The sequence below is a fragment of the Schistocerca americana genome, chromosome 5 (assembly GCF_021461395.2).
Source record: "Schistocerca americana isolate TAMUIC-IGC-003095 chromosome 5, iqSchAmer2.1, whole genome shotgun sequence".
NCBI lineage: Eukaryota > Metazoa > Arthropoda > Insecta > Orthoptera > Acrididae > Schistocerca > Schistocerca americana.
The window spans coordinates 244,356,972-244,381,206 of record NC_060123.1 but is presented as its reverse complement, the minus strand read 5'-3'; the positions used below and the strand labels follow the sequence as shown (position 1 = coordinate 244,381,206).

General features: G+C 38.8%; 1 protein-coding gene across 1 annotated transcript; it reads right to left on the bottom strand.

Annotated features, from left to right (window-relative positions):
- Positions 1 to 267: 267 nt before the first annotated feature.
- LOC124616023 (tetratricopeptide repeat protein 19 homolog, mitochondrial) lies at positions 268 to 23,012 on the bottom strand. Its single transcript, XM_047144241.1, has 3 exons — positions 22,621 to 23,012; positions 22,268 to 22,530; positions 268 to 837 (listed from the first exon to the last, which is right to left on the bottom strand). Exons 1-3 carry the CDS (start codon positions 22,879 to 22,881, stop codon positions 330 to 332), a joined length of 1,032 nt encoding a protein of 343 aa, XP_047000197.1. The 5' UTR covers positions 22,882 to 23,012; the 3' UTR covers positions 268 to 329.
- Positions 23,013 to 24,235: the final 1,223 nt, after the last annotated feature.

Below are 24,235 nucleotides of genomic sequence, written 5' to 3'. Positions count from 1 at the left end.
GTCATAAAAGAGTACGCTAATCTTCCAGTACATTACCTTAGTTCCTGTTTTAACACAATTACTAATATGGAGTGTCCTCAACAGGTCCAAAAACAAATATAAGATACGCTAATTCAAAGAGCCACACTCAGTTGCAGTAGCCATCATAGTATTTTGTACCTGCTCAGTGCCACGCAAGATTCTACTGAAGAACATTATATTTTATTTTTTGCATTATTTTAAATATGAAATAGGTTATCTTTCTTTACAAGAAAAGAAACAGCAGAGTAAAACAGAAAAGTGTTTTACTACATAATATACATTCCAAATCACAGATAAAATTCACCAACTCATACTTTTTCAGGCAGCTTAATTTTCTGCAAACACAGCTCCGCTCCATCTTCAACCTCTTTATTCTTCAATCTGCGTCCTTGTTCTCTGGCATACACACAAGCACGTTTGGCTTCATCATACATTTGTTTTTTCAAATAAACAAAACCCAAATTAATGTAAATTGATCCCAATTCAAGCATATCAGGAAATTTTTCCCCTATAGCAGTAGCCTGTTTCAGATATTTCAAAGCAGCGTCTAAATCTCCTTGGAGGCAACTAACCGTACCAAGGTCATTTAATAAAACAACAACTTGCTCACTGGTTTCACCATTGATGCTAACAGACAAGTCATATGCTCTCTTCATAAGATTCTGTGCATCTTTATATCGCCCTGACTTAAAAACAAACTGTGCATACCAATCCAGAGTCATTGCAAGTAGCAGCAATGTATCTTCATCTTTAACTCCTGAATTGAGTTTATTTTCAAGATTTTCAAGACAAAATTTAAACCCTTCTTCAGCTTTCCTGAAAGGTAAAGCTAAGTCTTAGTAATTACAAGAGGAACACAAAATAACAAGAGTGAGATAAATGATAGCAACATAAAACACAAATCTTATAGTACACAACATATGCCCATCTCTACCCTCCTACACTCACAATCTAATTAAGCTTAGTAACAATCATTTCTGCTTGCAAACCATCCAATAAAACAATCAAGCAGTGCACACATTTGCTTCAGCTTTCAAGTAACCTTGATATGATAACACAGTTTACACATGATAAATAACTGGGCATTTATGCAAACCACAATATTTTTCCTTCGCTACATAAGACTATGTATGGCAAGCCTGAATTTCACCACTGACTAAAAAACAAATTTAACATGAAGTCATTTCTGCTTGTTATGTTACTGTATTTGCCCTAAAAATGTAAAACAACAATGCATTTTCATTTTAACCATCCCTTGATTAAAACAGAAGAAAGAAATTTCCATTTTAAGCATAACACTTTTAGAAGAAGTGGGGGGGGGGGGGGGGGGGGGGGAATCAGTACATTACATGAAACCAAGAAGAGTTACTTAGTAATAATAAATTTCAAAAAGTAAATTCATACTAACTTTATGTTAGAAATCTGATCTCATTTGAAGCTCACACTCATATCTTACTTCAAATTCTGCATTTCACGTGGACTGGATTATTCATCCAAACATAGTTTGGGCTGCCTTTGTTTCCCTTTCCCCTTACACAGTGTTTCAATATGGAGTTTCAAGGTGGCTGAATCTCAGACAAAAGAAACAACATGAGCTGGAAGTCAATGAGGATTGACACATCCAGAGGCCAACAAAAAGAACACATGAAAAGCAACCTAGACGAGATGTTGAAAATGGCAGCATGACATGGACAAGTGAACAACAAGCAAACAAATTCTGAAGAACCACATAAGACACCATGACATTGCAATAAGCTAATAAACACAATCTGGGGACAGTCCAGATGGCAACTGTGTATAACAAAAGTAAGAAGGTCACCTGGACATATTTATCTCTGTTGTGACATAAACCATAGGCCATGTGAGGAATTACAGGTGGTGCTACCTAGGCAACTGCAACCATTTCCAGGTACTGCCACCACCCGACAGCCATCTAAATCTGTTTCCTCCAGCAGGCATTTCAGTTCATCAGTTGAAGCAAAGCAAAAAAGGAATGAAAATTGACTGATATGTTTAGTAACTCATTTGGATGTTAGACATACTTATGTTTAGTAACTCATTTGCATGTTAGGATGCTTTGACTTTCTGGGCTTTGGTTGCAGAGTGGCATTTAAGAGTGTTCTAAAAAAAATCTCAATTTTGGTATTATGAAATACAATGAAGAGCCAAAGAAACTGGTACACCTGCCTAACATCGTATAAAGCCCCCGCAAGCACGCAGAAGTGCTGCAACATGACATGGCATGGACTCAACTAATATCTGAAGTAGTGCTGGAGGGAATTGACATTATAAATCCTCCATGGCTGTCCATAAAACCATAGCAGTACAAGGGTGTGGATATCTCTTCTGAGCAGCATGTTGCAAGGCATCCTGGATATGTTCAATAATGTTCATGTCTGGGGAGCTCAGTGGCCAGCAGAAGTGTTTAAACACATAAGAGTGTTCCTGGAGTCACTATGTAGCAATTCTGGATGTGAGAGTTGTCGCATTGTCCTGCTGGAATTGCCCAAGTCCGTCGAAGTGCACAATGGACATGAATGGATGCAGGTGATCAGACAGGATGCTTACGTATGTGTCATCCATCAGAGTTGTACCTAGATCTATCAGGGGTCCCATATCACTCCAACCACACACGCCCTACACCATTACAGTGTCTCCACCAGTTTGAACAGTCCCCTGCTGATATGAAGAGTCCATGGATTTATGAGGTTGTCTCCACATCCATACACTTGACACAATTTAAAATGAGACTTGTCCAACCAGGCAACATGTTTCCAGTCATCAACAGCCCAATGTCAGTGTTGACAGGTCCAGGCCAGGTGTAAAGCTTTGTTTCATGCCATCATCAAGGGTACATGAGTGGACCTTCAGCTACGAAAGCCCATATCGATGATGTTTTGTTGAATGGTTCATACGCTGACAATTGTTGCTAGCCCATCATTGAAATCTGCTGCAATCTGTGGAAGAGTTGCCCTTCTGTCACGCTGAACAATTTTCTTCAGTCATTGTTGGTCCCGTTCTTGCAGTATCTTTTTCCAGCCGCAGCGATGTCTAAGAGTTGACATTTTACTGGATTCCTGACATTTACGGCACACTCATGAAACGGTTGTATGGGAAAATCCCCACTTCATCGCTACCTCGGAGATGCTGTGTATCATTGCTCACACACTGACTATAATACCATGTTCACATTCACTTAAATTTTGATAACCTGCCATTGTAGCAACTGTAACCGATCTAACAACTGTGCCAGACACTTGTTGCCTTATATAGGTCTTGCTGACCACAGCGCCATTTTCTGCCTGTTTACATATCTCTGTATTTGAATAAGCATCACTATACCAGTTTCTTTGGCACTTCAGTGTAATTAATTTAGTAATAAGTGCTTCAGGAAGTCTTAAGTGAGGTTATATAGAACGAATGCAAGGCTTATATCATGGTAAATGTGTGAATGCAAATCATACATACATAAAAAGCAGAGATCAGTGACAATGATGAACATGTTTCAAACTCCTCTGACAAAAACATTCTAAGTTAATGTAATGTATTCACTTATGTCACAGGAAAAGGAAATTACATAATAAAAGAAGATTTGGCAACAATACATTCTGTATATGAAGTGCACTTGAACAAATATAAACAAGAGGGAAAAACTACATGTCAGGGAGTGATCAGCATATAACCTACATGCAACAATGAGCCAAAACATTATGACCACCTGCCTGACAGAATGCTAGTCCACATTTGAAAAGCAAAACAGCATCGATTTTGCATGGCATGGATTTGATAAGTCCTTGGTAGGTTACCAGATATATGTAGCACCAGATATCTACACTTAGGTAACAGTGCTCCTGTAAATTATGGGCCAGTCCTATGTGGGTGCAGAATTGTTACCAGATGTTTTCCATTGGGTTAAAATCACACGAATTTGGTAGCCAAGACATCAGTGTGAGTTCACTATCATGCTCCTTAAACAACTACGGCATGATTATGGCCTTGTGACACAGACAGTTATCCTGTTGGAGGTTGATGTCACCATCGGGAAAGACTCAAGCGTGAAAAGACACATGTAGTCCACAGATGTCATGGTGTCTTCAATTACTTCCACAGATCCTACAGGAGCAAAGACGAATGTTCCACACAGCAGGATATTACCCACCAGTTTGCATCCAGGTACAGTTCACACTTTCAGCAACATTTCATGTGAATGACATGTCCAGACACAATCACTGACATGGGGTAATGAGAAATGTGATTCCTCTGACCAGAGAGATATTTTCACTGATCCACAGTCCAATCTTGATAACCCATGACTGCTAGCTTGATGATGATGATGTCGGATCATCATGGGGACATGTCAGGTCATCTGCTGTGGAGCCTCATGTTCAACATTGGCGCTGAAATGTGTGCTCTGATACACTAGTGCCCGAACCAGCACTGTACCCTGTCAGATCTTCCATACATTGTTGCTTATCCTGCTTTACGGAGAGGACAAGTCTCCAACCTCCATGTTCTGTGATGAGGTGAGAGCATCAAATACCTTGTCATCTACTCATGGTCTCGCCATCCTTCAACCACTTTACATAGATTCTCAAGACAGTAGCAACAAACAGCCAACTTTCGTCACCATGCTCATTTGCAGATGCTGGTCCATAATCATATATATTTTGTCAAAATTGCTTATGTCAATAAATTCCCCATTTGTAGTTCAGATCATCACTACAGTGATTCTCCATTCATCTCTGCTGTGCTGATATACACTGGTAGAAAAAGAAACCTCAACACCAAGAAGGAGTTGCACGACATGAACAAAAGTTGGTAGGCATGTTTATACATCTGAAATATGATGTCTATCCAAATTTTGTGCCAGATGCATCAGAGTGGCATTAGGAGCACCACTATGAGGATTCATATCACATTTGCATTAAACATGCACCATAATGGTCACGAGTGTTAGTTGCCTTTGAGATTGGACATGGTGAGTTGATGTCAGTCAAGAATTACTCTAAGGCAGGCGTTCCCAACAAATTTTAATCGAGGACCCCTCATCGAGCATGATTGGTACCTTGTCATATCACAGTATCAAGTAACTAAAAAAGCCAAATTAAGAGTCTTTTTATACATTTTCTATTTTTAGTACTTAGAAAAAACAATGGCATATTCATTATTGAAAAAATATTGAGCTTAAAACTTTTTCAATTTAGCCATCATTGTTATTGTTAAATTTTTGATTATTGCTCAAAATCTTTGTCTTTGAAATATATTTAATATATTTTTTTATTCTAATAGCATCTTGCGGACCCCTCTGGCATAGCTCGCGGACCCCTGGGGGTCCACAGACCACCTGTTGGGAACCACTGCTCTAAGGCAACAAAGATGCCATTATCAGCTCCTCACTGAGTCTGAATGAGGTTGTGTTGAAGGTCTATGAGAAGCTGTATGTTCCTTCGGTGATACTGCAGAAAGACTTGGCAGGGATGTAACTACTGCACATGACTGCTGGCGGTTGTGGTCCCGAGAATGTACGGTCGCAAGAAGACTGGGCTCCGGACGGCCACGTGCCACTACCGAGAGGAAAGACCATTATGTTCGACATATGGCTCTGGTGCATCATACTACGTCTGCAGCAGCAATCTGAGCAGCAATTGACACAGCAGTGACACAATGAATGGTTACAAACTGGTTGCTTCAAGGATACTTCTGAGCCAGATGCCCTGTAGCAGTCAATCCATTGAACTCAAACCATTTGTGAATTCAGTGGTGTTAAGTGAGAGCTCATTGCATGGCAGAGTGGAGGTCTGTTGTGTTTTCTGACGAAATCTGGTTCTGCCTCAGTGCCGGTTATGGCTGTTTGTTGGTTAGGAGGAGGCCAACTGAGGGTCTGCAATCAACTTGTCAGTGTGCTAGACACACTGGATCTACACGTGGAGTTGTGGTCTGGGGTGTGATGTCGTATGACAGCAGGAACACTCTCGCAGTTATCCCATGCACACTGACTGTAAATCAATATGTCATTCTGGTGATTCGATCTATTGTGCTGCCATTCACAAACAGCATTCCAGGGAGTGTTTACCAACAATGTAACACTCATCCTCATAGCACTGTTGTAACCCAACATGCTCTACAGGAAGTCAACATGTTACGGTTGCCTGCTTGATCATCAGATCTGTCGCCAAATGAGCACATGTGGGACTCCAGCGTCTTCCACAAACAGCATAAACTGTCCTGTATTGACTGACCAAGTGCAACAGGCAAGGAACTCCATCCCACAAACTGACACCTTGCACTTGTACAACACAATGCATGAACATTTGCATGCTTGCATTCAACATTCTGGTATTTACACCAGTTATTAATGTACCGACATTTCGGATTTGCAATGGTTATCTTATGCTTACATTAACTTATAAACTTGCATTGTTAATCACTTAAATGTGTTACCTAGAAAAATTTATTGCCGAAATTTCATTACACCACAATAATTATTTTTTCGTGTTCCAATTTGTTTTTCTTTCAGTGAATTTTCCTTAATGTACCAGGTGATCAAAAAGTCAGTATAAATTTGAAAACTAAATAAATCACGGAATAATGTAGATAGAGAGGTACAAATTGACACACATGCTTGGAATGACACGGGGTTTTATTAGAACCAAAATAATACAAAAGTTCAAAAAATGTCCGACAGATGGCGCTTCATCTGATCAGAATAGCAATAATTAGCATAACAAAGTAAGACAAAGCAAAGGTGATGTTCTTTACAAGAAATGCTCAATATGTCCACCATCATTTCTCAATAATAGCTGTAGTCAAGGAATAATGTTGTGAACAGCACTGTAAAGTACGTCCGGAGTTATGGTGAGGTATTGGCGTCGGATGTTGTCTTTCAGCATCCCTAGAGATGTCGGTCGATCACAATACACTTGCGACTTCAGGTAACCCCAAAGCCAATAATCGCACGGACTGAGGTCTGGGGACCTGGGAGGCCAAGCGTGACGAAAGTGGCGGCTGAGCACACGATCATCACCAAAAGACGCGCGCAAGAGATCTTTCACGCGTCTAGCAATACTTTTTTTTTTTTTTGTTCTAATAAAACCCCATGTCATACCAAGCATGTATGTCAATTTTCACCTGTCTATCTACATTATTCCGTGGTTTACTAAGTTTTCAAATTTATACTGACTTTTTGATCACCCGATATTACATGCCTGCAATGCCACAGGTGACATTCACTCTCACAATTGGCATTGATCACAGTGCCTTGGCTCATATGTGCACTGTGATCATATATATCTTCTTATGTAGTTGAGGATACCAATGAGAAGTTTGTAAAGCAAAACAAGGGCCATATCCAAGACCTGGTAATACGAAAATTGTATTCAAAACCCAGAAAGTCAAAGCATCCTAACATTCAAATTAGTTATTAAACACAATTCAGTCCATCTTCATGATATTTTTGGTTTGCTTTCAGCAGAAAATGTGGTCGCACACTAGAAGTCACTGTGCAATGTAGCAATTACATTGTAATAGAAAACATCAATGTTGCCTATTGACCTCAGCCTGAGAAAACTAAACCCAATGCTAGACTGATTTATCTTCTTGATAGATGAAATCAATAAAGAAGTAGATGGCAAGAAATCATGACAACATTATTCACCTCTGAATTCCAAAATATTTACTGAATCCCAGGGCAAAATGACCATCATACTAAAATAAGAGAAATCAGAGCTTGCACGGAAAGATTTAGGTGTTTTTGCTATTCTACTATTTGAGAGTCGAACAGTAGAGGAATAGTCTGAAAGTGGTTCCATGAGACCTCTACCACACAGTTATGTGTGAACTGCAGAATAATCAAGTGCATGTAGACAAGTGACAAATTTGACTCTCCCAACTTTAAGAGAATTGTATGCAGATACCACAGCCACTATGTATAAACATAACGGTTATAACTGACTTGATATTTTTACAACAGTGCCATAAATGAAATAGTCCAATATTTCAATGACAACTGTCTAATTGCAAATGACACAAAGACTGTAATTTTAAAAAATCTGAATAAAGAGTTTCAGAAAAAGCACAGCAGGAGATTCTGGCATCGGACATGTGTGTAGATTCTTTGGCCTGTAAGCTGCCTAAAAGCAGATTTGCATATCATGAAATAAAAATATTGGATTGCAAATGTTTCTAATGAATATTTCTTTTTATTAGAAAATCCATCAATGACCACTTTAACAATCTCCAGTAAAGGTAAAATTACATTTTTGTTAAATACTGTATATACTTGGCTTCAATAAACAACAATAAAATAACAACAGATTATTAAAAATCTTGAAGTCTGCAGGCTATAAGGGACTAACCATTAAAGCCATTAAAAAGAACATAAACTTTTCAGGAGCCATATCTTCAGCATAATGTGTTGGGCAATTTCCCATGTATGTCAGAAATACCTAAGTACACCAATAGTGATAAATGTAAAACGGAAAACTATCAACTAATTTTCATTTTACCTTTATTTGCTAGAACAATTGAAGAAGTTATTAACACAGAACAAATGAAGTTTCTAAGCAAATACAACTTAATATTCAAAAATCAGAATGACTTTATGAAATACAAGTCAACATTCGTAGTTGTAGCATAGACAATAATCGAGATGGTAGTTGTCATTATGAACAGTGTACATTATTGGAGTGTTCTTTGACCTAGAAAAAGCATTTGAGTAGTCACCATTACAATGTTGCTTGACAAGCTATGAAACCTAGCAATTAAAGAAACTAGTTACAAGTCAAAAAAATCTTAAATAAGCAACAGAAGACTATTTGTGTTGTTTAAAATTAATACTGGGCTTTTGAAACGCAAAACACTTACAAAACATATGAGATTCTACAAGGCTGTCTCACAACCACTTTCTCCGTTTTTTGTGTTCTCCCAACTTCAAAAGAATTGTATGCAGATACCACAGCCACTATGTGCAAACACAACGATTATAGCTGACTTAACATTTTTACAACAGTTCCAGAAATGAAGTAGTCCAGTATTTCAATGAAAGCCATCTAATTGCAAATGACACAAACACTGTAATTAAAAAGAAATCTGGATAAAAAGTTTCAGAAACAGCACAGCAGGAGATTCTGAAATCAAACATGCGTATAGGTCCTTTGGCCTGTAAGCTGACTAAAAGCATATTTGCTGTAAACACGATTAGCAAACACTATAAGAACATCTATGTCTTCAAATATTCGTACTGTACATTGTTCTTATACTGTACATTGTTCTTATCAAATTTTGACTCTGTAATATAAATATGGGGCACAACAGTTCATGCTAGTCTGAAGAATGCAGGAAAAATTGCAGAAATTATTTGTAATGTTCGACATTGAAAGTAATATCCTAGCTTGGTGTATTTACCATATATTAAATGTATACTGTTTGCTAAAACAATGATATCAAACTAAAATCATGGCCTACAGCAGCTTGCCACCAGCAACATAATAAAATAACATCACTCTGCCTGCTAGAGATCACTGTTATTCTACTTTTCATTAACAAGTATAAGCTACAGTTTTTTCTGTTACAGCTATTATGGTTTTTACTATATATGCTGTCACTATTTCTACTACTAATTCCACACTAAATATAAGACCAATCACAACAGTTATCATAATGAGTTACCAACCATTTTACACCCACTGCTGGGTGAATGCCTCATACAGAATTTTCCATGCACTATGGTCTTCAGCAATACTCATCCAAGTTGCTCCTGTATGTTTTTCCAAGTCATGTACTCACCTTCCACTACATCATTTCAATCTCCTCCTATTATTTGAGATCCATGAAAGAACTTCCTTAATCCATTCACCGTTAATCACTTCACTATATGCCCCAACCACAATTTCATTTATGTCACAACCATAATTACATCCTCCACTCCAGTCTGTTCCCTGAGCGATTTCTTTGTATTTGTACTTTCCACCATACATCTCTCTCTTGCAGAAAGGACTAGTGGAAGGTTACCATTTGGCTGAATTCTCTCATGAAGACTGAAAATGTACAAAGAACAATGCTGTTCGCTTGTACACGTTAACAACTGAAGGTCATTTACTGAAAGTTTTTCTACATTCATTCACCACGTTCAGTAAATGCCATCAATAACCTTACAACATGGCACTGTTCTGTGAGACTGAATAAATACAAACCAAGTATCATTAATTCTCAATAAAAGTATGGTCTGACACTAATATTCACTTGGATGACTCCTTCCTGTGGATGGTTTTGGTGTAGTTAGTAGAACCTTTCAATGAAACTTTGTGTGTGCATTTGTTCTTATAGCTCTGATTCTTGAAAAAATAATGTTTCAGTATAAAGTTATATATTTTTGCCTTCTGTGTGCAAATCTTGAAGAGTATGGGAGACAGGGTGCAACTTTGTTTTAGTCATTTAGTTATTCTGAAGGACTTCCAAGAAATTTCTTTCCCATCTTTAATGACACATTCTGCTGACTTTCATATGTTTATGATACTTGTTACATAAATTTTTGGCAATTCCCCTGACGGCAGCAACTTGAACAATATCTTTAGTGGCAATGTATCATATGTTTTCTCATGAACTATGAGGACCAAATGACAGCTTAGATCCCTTTCCACTCTCTTCTCCATTATTTGTCTTAGGGTAAAGATGTTATCCAAATATGACCTCCCTCTTCAAATGCCACTTTGTTCTTCCACTACAATTGTAGCCTTCTCCACTCTTAATGTTAAATTCCTCCCAAACCACAACAGTACAAGTTTATATGCCACCTAGCACTGCCAAAGATGCTGAAATGGAAAGACCATATGATGAGACAAAAGAAATTACTGATACACACTCCTGGAAATGGAAAAAAGAACACATTGACACCGGTGTGTCAGACCCACCATACTTGCTCCGGACACTGCGAGAGGGCTGTACAAGCAATGATCACACGCACAGCACAGCGGACACACCAGGAACCGCGGTGTTGGCCGTCGAATGGCGCTAGCTGCGCAGCATTTGTGCACCACCGCCGTCAGTGTCAGCCAGTTTGCCGTGGCATACGGAGCTCCATCGCAGTCTTTAACACTGGTAGCATGCCGCGACAGCGTGGACGTGAACCGTATGTGCAGTTGACGGACTTTGAGCGAGGGCGTATAGTGGGCATGCGGGAGGCCGGATGGACGTACCGCCGAATTGCTCAACACGTGGGGCGTGAGGTCTCCACAGTACATCGATGTTGTCGCCAGTGGTCGGCGGAAGGTGCACGTGCCCGTCGACCTGGGACCGGACCGCAGCGACGCACGGATGCACGCCAAGACCGTAGGATCCTACGCAGTGCCGTAGGGGACCACACCGCCACTTCCCAGCAAATTAGGGACACTGTTGCGATGAGAGTCGCTTCTGCCTTGGTGCCAATGATGGTCGTATGCGTGTTTGGCACCGTGCAGGTGAGCGCCACAATCAGGACTGCATACGACCGAGGCACACAGGGCCAACACCCGGCATCATGGTGTGGGGAGCGATCTCCTACACTGGCCGTACACCACTGGTGATCGTCGAGGGGACACTGAATAGTGCACAGTACATCCAAACCGTCATCGAACCCAACGTTCTACCATTCCTAGACCGGCAAGGGAACTTGCTGTTCCAACAGGACAATGCACGTCCGCATGTATCCCGTGCCACCCAACGTGCTCTAGAAGGTGTAAGTCAACTACCCTGGCCAGCAAGATCTCTGGATCTGTCCCCCATTGAGCATGTTTGGGACTGGATGAAGCGTCGTCTCACGCGGTCTGCACGTCCAGCACGAACGCTGGTCCAACTGAGGCGCCAGGTGGAAATGGCAAGGCAAGCCGTTCCACAGGACTACATCCAGCATCTCTACGATCGTCTCCATGGGAGAATAGCAGCCTGCATTGCTGCGAAAGGTGGATATACACTGTACTAGTGCCGACATTGTGCATGCTCTGTTGCCTGTGTCTATGTGCCTGTGGTTCTGTCAGTGTGATCATGTGATGTATCTGACCCCAGGAATGTGTCAATAAAGTTTCCCCTTCCTGGGACAATGAATTCACGGTGTTCTTATTTCAATTTCCAGGAGTGTAGTTACAGGACACAAAGTATTACTTGCATGATGATACAGAGAATTCCACTGACAGCTGGTAAAACTCTTGTTTTATTGATACACAACCAGTTTTGTGGCCTAAAGCTGCACCATCAGATGCAAACTTGTTAAAAGGTAATAGGTGTGACCATTGCTCCTAGACAAGATATATTATTCAGTGAATATTATCACTATATTGGTGAATGAAGGATCCAATGTTTTAAAATTTGCCTGCATCAGTGTGATGGCAGGGCAACCCAGTGTTGGGGAGGGTAGAAGCAGCCCGCATATGTGTCTAACAGGGAATCCACTGAGTGCGAAGTCACAAGTTCAGCCTTTAGTGAGGCTCATTTGTAAGTGTTGTGTTAACAATTACGACAGGAAAAAAATTAGGTGCTAATGACTCAACATGTGCATCAGGAGGATGACAGAAAATGAGTGTTGGGGGACATTCAGCAATCAAACTCTTATGGGATGTATGTATTATAATTCACAAAATGGACACTGTTAACATACAAGAAATGTTCAAAAAATGAACCATTAACTGGCGTCATGAACACTGAATGAAAAATGGCCTGTCACAATGATTACAAAGGTTTGCACTGTTGAGATTGAAGGCGAACTCCTTGGGAGTTATGAACTCTGCAAAACATACAGCTACGTATCCACTGTTAAAGAATGCATATAGAATCATATTGGTATAATGGAGTGATGAGAACTGATGGAATGTGACTGCATGCAACCAACTGTGAAATCAGTCTGTTGTGGAGCTTATCGTGAAACTGGCTATCCTTTAAGCCACAGCTGCAGATAGTGCTAAAATATGTATTATAAGCATGGAAAAAACAAACATCCAAAGGCTGAATTTGTCCAACGGTTCCAGGTAGTATGAAATGCAATAACACACACTTTTCAGGAGGGACAGTTTGCTCTAAGGGAGTATGATTTCTATACCCAGACAAGGAATCAAGCAAAAGCAAGTTTGGCCAGCTACTGGTCAAAAGCCATGCTTGTATCATAGTTGTAGTTCTCTTGCTCCCATGTTCCCACTCTTGCTTGCTGTGACATCAACATTCCCTACTGCCCTTGGAATATCATGCACATGAGAAAGAATCATATGAGGCAGAGCACCTCCAACTTCTTGCAGCACAATAAATAACTTTGCAGCAAATCGGCATAATTTTATATGAATGCATTGAGACATTGATGTTAGTCACATTAATACAATCTCTTGGTACCTCTAATTTCCAGGGGTCCATTCACAGGCATTCCCTTTTCAAATTTTGACTGGTCACAGTTGAAAACAAATTTGTTACTGAATGATGGGATAAGTTTGTTTATCTCATTTACAAATTTTTGGGTCGATTCCACAGTTTGCTGTGGTTTGAAGTTATGCAAACATCCACTGCTTCCCTTGACATCACTGTGATCTATGTTGCATCCCATTTGATGTGCATAACGTAGTAGGTCATTGTCATGCACATCATGTAATTGTGTCGAGTGGCCTTGAAACATGCAAACGCCAGTTTTTGTAACAAGTGTGTCCTGTCCTCCATTGAATATCCATAGTTTTTCTTAAGCAGTACATGTTCATATTGCCTTTTACTAGGTGTGGTAGATCTCCCATGTACGTAATTATGTTTAGTTCCTGCTCCTTGAACAGTTGTTGTTCTTGACTATGTTTCACTGGAGACGGGATTTGTGGCTACCTGTTCAACAAGGATGATGAACTACTGGGCTCGATACCTGTTTCACTATCACTTTCACTTGTTAAGCACATTTTGTTATGAATGCACTCCTCGTGTACATTGTCCACACAGATGAGTGTATACGGCACACACATTTGACTAACTCACCATGCAGAAATGCTAATAGTTCATCTGCCACTTCTTTCTCACTCTGGGAAATTCCTTCAGTTCCTTTCTGACAACATGTCAACTTTGGCAACTATTCTTGTAGATATAAGGCAATGTTTGCTTTGTTTATTATTACCACTGCTATGCTTTGTGTCAATACCACTAACACTGTAGCACCGTTGTGAGTTACTCGTTGACTAAGCAGTTCACCATGAAGCCTCACGCTGTGCTCACCATTGGACAACTCCAGTCCTCCCCTCTGTTGCCATTAGCAGACAATATTGTGGTTGTATGGTAGATAATATGTTGGGTGTCAAATGCCATAAACATCATTGGCCTTTTTAGACCTCGCACTCAAGGGGTTCCTTTATGACAGATTCACGAGATCACCTTAGTCACCTTTGTGGACTGCTGCTCCCTTTTCCAACACCAGGTTACACTGCAGTCACATGAATGCAGCCAAATTTTGAAACAAGGAACACTTCATTCAACAATATAAAGTCACAATTTTCACTGAATAATATATCTCAACTAGGAGTGCTTGTGTATCAATAAAACAAGAATTTTATCAGTTGTCAGCTGAATTCTTCTCAACATCATGCCTTTCAACAGCTGCAGATCCCCAAAATATAAAATACTTTGTGAAAAAATTGTGACAGGGGTGGGGAGGAGGGGGGGGGGGGGGGGGGGGGACAGAATTTGACAGTTGGAAGAGAAAATGAAGCAAAAATAGTGGGAGAATTTTGACTGGGGGAAAGGTATGAAAAAGGAAGCCGCATGGTAGAAATCTGCACAGAGCGTAATTTAATCATCGTTAATACTTGGTTTAGAATCATGAAAGAAGGCTGTATATCTGGAGAGACCTAATTACATAACGGTAAAACAGAGACTTTGAAATTCGATTTTAAGTGCAAAATATTTTCTGGGGCAGATGTGGACTCTGATCATAATGTGCTGGTTGTAAAGTGCAGATTAAAGTGAAGAAATTGCAAAAAGGTACAAAATTCAGGAGCTGGGACCTATATAAGCTGAAATAACTAAGGTCGTTGAGAACTTAAAAGAGAGAATTAGGCAATGATTGACCAAAACATAGGTAAGGAACACAACAGAAAAGGAATGGATAGCCTCACGAGATGAAACAGTGAAGACAGCAGAGAATCGAATAGGCAGGAAGGCAAAATCCAGTAGAAATCCTTGGATAGCGCATGAGATACTGAATCTAAGTGAAAAAAAGGGGAAAAATATAAACATGCAGCAGACAGAAATAGAGACGTCTAAACAATTAGACAGATGAAATGCAAGGATGAAGAAGCATGCATAACTAGAGGAAAGATAGATGCTGCCTATAAGAAAATTAGAGAGACATTTGGAGAAAAGAGAAGCAGCTGTATGAATACAAGAGCTCAATGGCAAGCCAGTACTAAGCAAGGAAACGAAAGCTGAAAATTGGAAGGGATACATACAAGTGCTGTACAAGGCAAATGAATTCAAATGCAATACTATACAAAGGGTGGAAGAAGTAGATGAAAAGGAGTTGGGAGTATGATACTGCAAGGAGAATCTGATAGAGCATTGAAAGGCCTACGTCAAAACAAGTACCTAGGAGTAGATGATATTCCCTCAGAATTATTGAGGTCTTTGGGGGTGCCGGTCTTGACAAAACTCATGTGTTCAGTTTGCAAGATATATAAGAGACACGAACTCCCTCTCACTTCAAGAAGAATGTGATAATTCCAAGTCGAAAGAGGGCATGTGCTGGCAGGTGTGAATATTACCAAATTATAAGTTTAATAAGTCACGCTTGCAAAATACTGACACAAGTTATTAACAGAAGAATGAAACAAAAAACTGGCAGAAGCTGATCAGTTTGGGTTCCAATGAAATGTAAGAATACATGAGACACCACTTACCTTATGACTTATCTTAGAATGTAGGTTACAACAAGGCAAACCTATGTTTTATGGAATTTCTTGATTGAGAGAAAGGTTTTGAAAATGTTGACTGGAATGCACTAACTGAAATTTTGGAGGTAGCAGCGGTAAAATACAAGGAGAGGAAGGTTGTTTTCAACTTGTGCAGAAAATGGACTGCGGTTATATGGGTCAAGGGGCTTGAAAAGGATGTGGTGGTTGAGAAAGGAGTGAGACAGGATTGTAGTCCATCCCCATCTGTACTTTGAGCATTAGTAAAGGAAACCGAGGAGCAGTCTTGAGAGGGAATTAAAGTTCATGGAGAAGAAATAAAAACTTTGAGATTTGCCATTAACAATGCAATTCTGTTATGAGGGGCAAAATATATGGAAGAGCAGTTGAACAGAATGGATAATGTCTTGGCTGAAGCTGACAAACACATGCAGAACGAGGCAAAAATAAGTGTAAGGAGAGCAGTGAGAGATGCTTTCAATGATTTTGAAAATAAAATTTTGACAGTTGAGCAGAGTGAAAACCCCGAGAGATTTTGGTCTTATTTAAAATCAGTAAGCACTTCAAAATCATCTATTCATTCACTCAAGAGATCATACTGGCACATAAACAGAAGATAACAGAGTCAAGGCCAAAATAATTAATTCAGTCTTGAAACTGTTTCACCATGGAAGATCATAAAACAGTCCCTCGTTTCAGTCATTGCACCGAAGTCAATATGGCAGATACTGAGATAACCGATGATGGAAAAGGAAAGCGGCAACTGCTTAGTAATGGAAAGGCATCAGGACCAGATGAGGTACATGTAAGTTTCTAATAAGATTACACAAAAGAGATTGCTTCCCTTCTAGCACCAATTTATTGTACATAGCAGGAGCAACAAAGGGCACCTAGCAATTGGAAAAAAGTGCAGGTCATTCCCATTTTCAAGAGAGACCGCAGGACAGATGCACACAATTATAGACACATATTGTTGACATCAATCTTTTATAGTGTTATGGAAGGTGTTTTACACATTAAGATTTTCTGGAGAATGAAAAATCTGCTGTATAAAAATCAACATGGATTCTGCAAACCGAGTTCTTGCGAAACTCAGCTTGCTCTGTTCCTCTCTGAGATCCATAGTGTTGTAGACAACACCACTCAGGATGATGCCCTGTTCCTTGACTTCAGAAAGGCATTTGACACCATCCCACACTGCCTTCTAGTGAAAAAAAAAAAGATATTGAGTATCAGACCAGATTTAAGACTCGATTCAAAACTTCCTTGGGGATAGAACTCAACACATCACACATAATGGAAGGAAATCGACATGTGCATCCCATTTTCCAGAGTACCCCAAGGAAGTGTGATAGGACCCTTTTCGTTAACAGTCTATAATTGTAGAAAGTATCAGATGCTCTTTTACATTGTTCGCAGATGATGCAGTTGTCTGTAACAAAGCAGCTATGGCACATGATAGTATCAATTTCCAGAATGACCTGCAGAGAACTGATGAATGGTGCAGGCTCTGGCAGTTGACCATGAATGTTAATAAATGTAACATATTGCATATACATAGAATACAAAAGCCACTGCCGTACAACTAGACTATTGATGAGAAACTGTTGGAAAAAGTCTTTACTGTAAAATATCTAGGAGTAACTATCCAGATCGACCGACCTTAAGTGGAATGACCACATAAAACACATTGTAGGAAAAGCAGATGCCAGAATGAGATTCATAGGAACGATCTCAATGAAATGTAACTCATCCACAAAGGAAGTGGCTTATAAGGCATTTGGTCAACTGATTCTTGAGTATTGTTCATTAATATGGAATCCTTTCCAAACAGGGCTGATAGAAGAGATAGAAGATCCAACAAAGAGCAGCACGTTTTGTCACAGGATCATTTAGTTAGTGCGAGAGCATTACCAATATGCTCAAAAAATTCTGTTGGCGTAATTTACAAGAGAGGTCTTGTACATCATGGACAGGATTACTATTGAAATTTTGAGAAAGCACTTCCTGAGACGGGTCGGACAACATATTACTTCCTCTCACATAATTACATGATAGAAAAATTAGAGCCAATACAGAGGCACTTCACAAGTGGAAGAGATTACGGGGGGATCAGTTGGTGGCCACACAACACTGGGTGGCTTAATGAGTATGATGTAGATGTAGAAGGTTATTAAGATGAACATCAAGAACAGTAAGATAAGGGTAATGGAATGTAGTCAAATCAAATAAAGTGATGCTGAAGGAATTATATTAATAAATGAATCACTACAAGTTGTAGATGAGTTTTACTATTTGGGCAGTTAAATACCTTTTTTTGGGGGAATGTAATACCAAAATGCTGCACTAGTTTTCCTACATATATATTTATATTGAGTTTTGTAGCCAGATTTTCAGTTTCATGGTCAGCATGCTATTCTACACTATGTAATAATAATTTAAGAGATTTCCATTAACCTAGCTGAAATTCCTGAATTTGATCTTTCGTATTTTATTTTTTGCTTGCTCTCCTTTAACAGTAATTCTAAGTGCTAAGATTTAATGACCACTGAACCCTGATTGTAAACTTTTATGGACCACTTAAGTTTCTCTTTGTAAATCAGAATTTGGTTCAAGGTTGGCTGGTTTTTTTACGTTCATTGCAAGGCTTGCTGTGACAGTCAGATGAGGCTGGCTAGAGTAGCTTTTTGTTTACATAAATTTCACGTAATGACCACAAAGATAAGAAAAGAAAAATTAGTGCTCGTACAAAGGCATATAGACAATTATTTTTCCCTTACTCCTTTTGCGACTGGAAAAAGACCGTACAGTGTCTTGCGTCGTATGTATGTAATGTAATGTGTTGTTATATTCTTAAATAAATTATCACAATCTATATGTCCAATTTTTTACATCACGAGGTTTTTTTTCCCCCCTTCCTACAATTGTGTCTGCCCACCTTCATAGCTGAGGGATCAGCACAGCTGACTGCCATGTGTAGGATCCAAGTTTGATTCCTAGTACTGCCAGGGATTTTTTGTTGGTGGGAGGATTGGAACAGCGATTGCTCAGTCTTGAGAGGCCAATAGAGGAGCTACTTGACCGAGTAGTATTGGGTCCAGGTCATGAAAACTGATGACAGCTGGAAGAGCAGTGTACTGACCCCACACCCCTCCACACTGCATAAAATGACACCACCGGCAGAGGCGATCAATCAGCACCGACGGGCCCGGCAGGTCCTCTGCACAGCATTTACTTTTAATTAGTTTTACATTTGTGTCTATTGTTACATGTCACCTACTATTACTGGAAATTCTAATATGTTTTAGGACTACCACATTGTGGAGAGTTACTATTTTATTATTTAGCTGTCATGACTGTAAGGCAGCACATTACTGATGCTGTATTCAAACATTACGGGTTTGTTCTTCCCACTCACCTGTGTTAACTTACATTTTTCTACATTTAGAGCAAGCTGCCACTCATCATACCAAGTAGAAATTTTGTCAGAGTCATCTTGTATCCTTCTACCATCACTCAGTGGTGACACCTTCCTGTACACCATAGCATTGAGCATTTTGTAGTGGGTGTTGCTGTGTTTTATCACAAGACTTTTATGATTTCAATGGATTATTTTTTGTTCATTGTTAAAACAAGTCTTACTATTCTTTTTCAAGATGCCTTCAATATATGTTACCTTGTCTGTTAAATTTCCTTCCAGCTCTGTACCACTACCACACTGCATGTATCACGATTTTAATTCTATTTAGTTTTCATTTTGACCCCAAATGTATTTCATACATAAGAAGGGTGCTATGCCTTTTATCCAAACAAGAAATTTATGCCATTAACAATAAGTCAGTAGCCTACTAAATTACAACTGCATTTTTTCCATACTTCTCCTGATCACAGTTTAAGTTTCATTGTATAAAATATGATGTTTCCAAATTTGCAACAAAGTTAAGGCTATTAAAAAGTAATAAACTGTAACACAGTCCATGTGTATTAATAAATTTGAACTGAAGTGAAACCTGAAAACTGTATTGTATTTGCATCTGTACATAGGGCACTGTATTCATACATTCAAAATTTTTTTATGCAGTTCGACAAATTCATGAAAATTATCTCTATTATATCAAGAAAATATTTTACGAATTCAGCAGACTATACGATACTGGGTAAATTACTGCTATGGTATTTAACATTACTACTATTATAATCAAGCAATCCCTCTCCATAAACTCTACCAATGGCCTCCATCACTTTTTTCACCCTTTCACAAAAGTTCCACCTGCAGATGGAAGAGTGTGTACACATTTATAAATTCAAGCTATCAACTTTGGAGAAACGCCAGATTCGAAATGACAGAAGTAACATTTGTCTGTACTTACTACAGACCTGTCCATCACTGAGTGCTTCAGCTTGAAGTGAAGCTGTAATCAATCATATCTATAATACGTTGTACTTATCTAAGCCAAGCCTCCACTGTTTTAACAAGTTAGTTCTTTCCTAATATTAATAAAATAATGAAATGCTGACCAGTAGGTTTACTTATCCTCAGGAGGCAAAATCTCTGAGAAAGTACACAAAATTATGTTAGCTTTCAGCTCTATTATCCATTCCTCAGGGAGAAGACTCTCATCCTGGAGTCTCAAGTTACCCACTCTTTCTTCTTACCATCTCTAGCCAGTCCTTCTCCCATCAATGAGGAAGGAAATAATAGGTCCAAAAGGTAGGAAAGTACCATGTGCTTTCATGTCTCTCTCATCAGCAGTACTTAACATTTCACCTCCAGAAGGTAAGTACAGGACAGAAATTGTCTCATGACTTTATAGTTTGTAGTGAATTTTCCTTCAGATATGATTAAAGTTCTTTCCTAATAATCAGGTTGTATTTCAGGAATTAAACACCCTTAAAATCAGATGAATAGATCTAGAAATATTTATTTTACTTCCCCCTTAATTTTTACTGTGTTCGTGAGACACAATAACTTACAATATAAATAGTATCTGTGACTATTATGTGGTTAATATTTTATATGGCAAATAAGTAAGATCTGCTTTGCAATCTAACACTTTCCAATGTTGCTATTAAATCACTACAGTACTATCAAGTCATTTCCTGGGAATCTGTATTGCAATAAGACCCATGATTCCCAGTGTCTGGTGCTCTGCTTGTAAACTGAGCACAGAACCTCATTTTCTGGCTGTGCCCATCTAATAATCCGAAGGGAGGCAAAATGACACATGTAACTTTCCCATTTACCATGAAAGTCAACTGAAACCAAACTAAATGGTCACTAGAGTGAGGACCCAAACAAAGAATTATCAGTATTATAGGAGGAACCCAACACGAGTGCACCTACATAAATTACAAATAAAATGCTGTAACCGAAACCAGCAACCATTACGAGTTTAGTTTCAGACAAGGCACAATTTAAACATAATTTAAAAGATTTTTTTGTGGCCAACTCCTCCTATTCCATCCACGGGTTTCTCAACAAGTGCAGTAGACCATTTTAATGAAAATTTAATATACTTTAATTTTTGACAATACTTGGTTATGACGGCCAAGTAACTATCTACTGTGTGAATGATGGATGTATGGAAAGCAGATGCAAGTCTAAAGTCTTCAAATACTGGAAGTTCAATTTTAAATCTTCTACATAATCTGACTGTTCTTAACTGAGGATCATTGAAATGAATAATTTACTTTAATTTTTGACAATACTTGATTGTAATTGCCAAGAAACTAGCAAATGTCTGAATGATGGATTTAATGAAAGCAGATGTAAGTATTAAACCTGTAAATATTAGAAGTTTAAATTTAATTCATGTACATAATTTTACTGCTTACTGACTGAGGATCATTAAAATTAATGAAACTCAAGTTTTTCTAATTACATTTTTGTAATGTGTTTATCGACGTTCCACACCAAGGAGGACTCCCTCTTTTATGGGTCTATGGAATGAATAATTAATCTAACCTAAACACCAACTAGGTATGTGTTTTAAAAAAATGGACTAAGATGCCTGAAAGAGCACCAAGCAACATATAGGAAATACTGTGAAGGTAAAACATGTGATTTTTTTTTTAATCAAGATGTCAAGATTCAGGTGTGGGGGATGTAATCATCCATTAATGTTGTGAGACTAGTAGTTTTTTAGCACATAAGAAATCATGCAAATCTTTTTTTTTAATTAGTTAACATTTGATACCACCAGGTAACATAACGATTGCATTTCCTTTTGATGAAATCACTGGCAAGTACATTATGTGACTTGGAATAAGATGCGTAAAACGTCGACAAATCTTTAAAAATTAACATCTCCATCTCTCCACTATTGGCCTGTATTTAGTAGGCTAATCTCTGCATTTACCTTTTTTCTCCCTGTTTATGGTAATTGTCAGCAAGTTTCAGGCTTATATGAATGATTTTATTGTCATCCTGCTGAACACCTTTCCTGAAAAGGTGCTGCATAACGCTAACAAATAATTTATGTGCTTTATCGTGCTCATTCATATCATACGCCAAATTTGCCATAAGATCCAGTACATATACAATACCATCTTCGTTCTGTTGTTCTTGAGCAAGTTTTAATGCAATATGAAGCATCTGCTCTGCCTTTTTCATTTCGTCTTTCTGTAAAGAAAGAAATGTCATAACAAATTTGTAAGTGCGGAACACTGTACAAAAGCTAGTCGTGAGCGAAGTATCGCGCATGATGCACACCTGCATTAATAAAATTGCTCGTTTGATAGTTTGTATTAATTCGGGTTCCTCCTTGCTTTGGAAAAATGAAAACACGCCACCCCATACCAACAGTGAAGGGAAGTTTCCACTTCGGTTTCGATACTCGTGTTCAGTCACAAACGATGTATTTAATTTCGTACTGTAATCACGCCTAGATGCATTGAATCGCTTTTTACATAGCTTTGACGATGATAACCATTTGCGCTCAACCTGAAATGCTATTCGCGTCAGACGATACATCTTTTAACCCAGCAGATGCCTACATCTTTTGGACGTCAACTACCATTTCGCACGGTACCACTAACCACAGTGTCAAACTTTGATCTACCGTACCCACTCCCATGACCCAAAGCACTATAGTACCCAGTAGTAGTACCCACCCAAACCTACGATCTCAATGAACACAAGCTTGAAGATAAAAAAAAGTCTCATCTACCCCCCCCCCCCCCTTTCCATATGAGTATTGGTGATTAATGTTTCGTTTTAGTAGCAGGAAATGACTAGTGAATGGACGCCGAGAAGACATTATAAAAATACCCTGTTCATCTTTTTATATAATGTTAAGTTTTGTTCACTTACACTTCGAACAAAACCAGTTCATGAGTGTGGGCAATAACAAACTCGTGTTGAATGCAGTAACCCACACTGTTTGATATCCCACATAAGCCACCTCAACTAACGACATAGAGGAAAATGCCACAAAGGTTCGGCAATCCGTATAAGCTGTAAAACAGTCCTATGTCACAAAAGCAGCCAGTTTAACTCAGTTCAAATCAGTACCTAATTATCTGAATCGTCAACACAGGCCTGCTTTGACAATGAAGTGGTTAGATTAAGTGCAGTTACTCGTACCCTGCAAAAGCATGTGAAGCATCAGGATGTGCACATCGCTAGACTTCGTGCAAAACTATTACTGGACTGGGAAAGTGCCTATCATTTAAGTACAGACAGCAACAGAAACTGTACCATAAGAATCAAGTAAAGAAGGACAAACAAATTTTGAACACCATAAGATCCTGATATTTAAAAACAGACATCCTTGAATTGTTGTTAAACCGGATTAGCATGCCACTGAAGGAGAAACGTGCTGCAACATAAAAAGACGAAAACGAGCTGTCTGCTCAAAATTTATTTCATTATAACACTCAGACATCCGGGTTTTGTCTGAATGTTTTATGCTTCCATCAGTGCATACATTACAGAGATACGTGGAAGGCATACAAATAAAATGTGAGATGAGTGACAATATATTCTACCTTTTAAATCATAAGTTACGTCAATTCTGCGATATCGATAAACTAGTAAATATGTTACGGTATATTGATAATTTTTACTTATGGACCGTCTGGATGAAATGTCTCTAATGACAAATTTAACATCTGACAGCACTTCTGATAGTGTTATTGGCTTTGAGGACTTGGGGTTTACATACACTGTACATTTCTCCCATTATTTGGCAGTTGCTTGTCCCACTTAGAATAATATAAAGATGAAGGTCATACTAGTGGCAACAGGTGACAAAGACTAAAACACAGTAGGCCTATGGAACGACAAATGGGGCGTCGATCCCTTTTGTACGTAGAGGCACATGTCT

Bases quoted from the DNA above. Each gene is read 5' to 3' on its own strand.
- LOC124616023 (XM_047144241.1), bottom strand. From the start codon at position 22,881: ATGTATCGTCTGACGCGAATAGCATTTCAGGTTGAGCGCAAATGGTTA. The intron at 22,531-22,620 runs GTGTGCATCATG...CTTTCTTTACAG, and splicing joins GAGCAATTTTATTAATGCAG to AAAGACGAAATGAAAAAGGC. The intron at 838-22,267 runs GTAAATGCAGAG...TTTACCTTTCAG, and splicing joins CATAAACAGGGAGAAAAAAG to GAAAGCTGAAGAAGGGTTTA.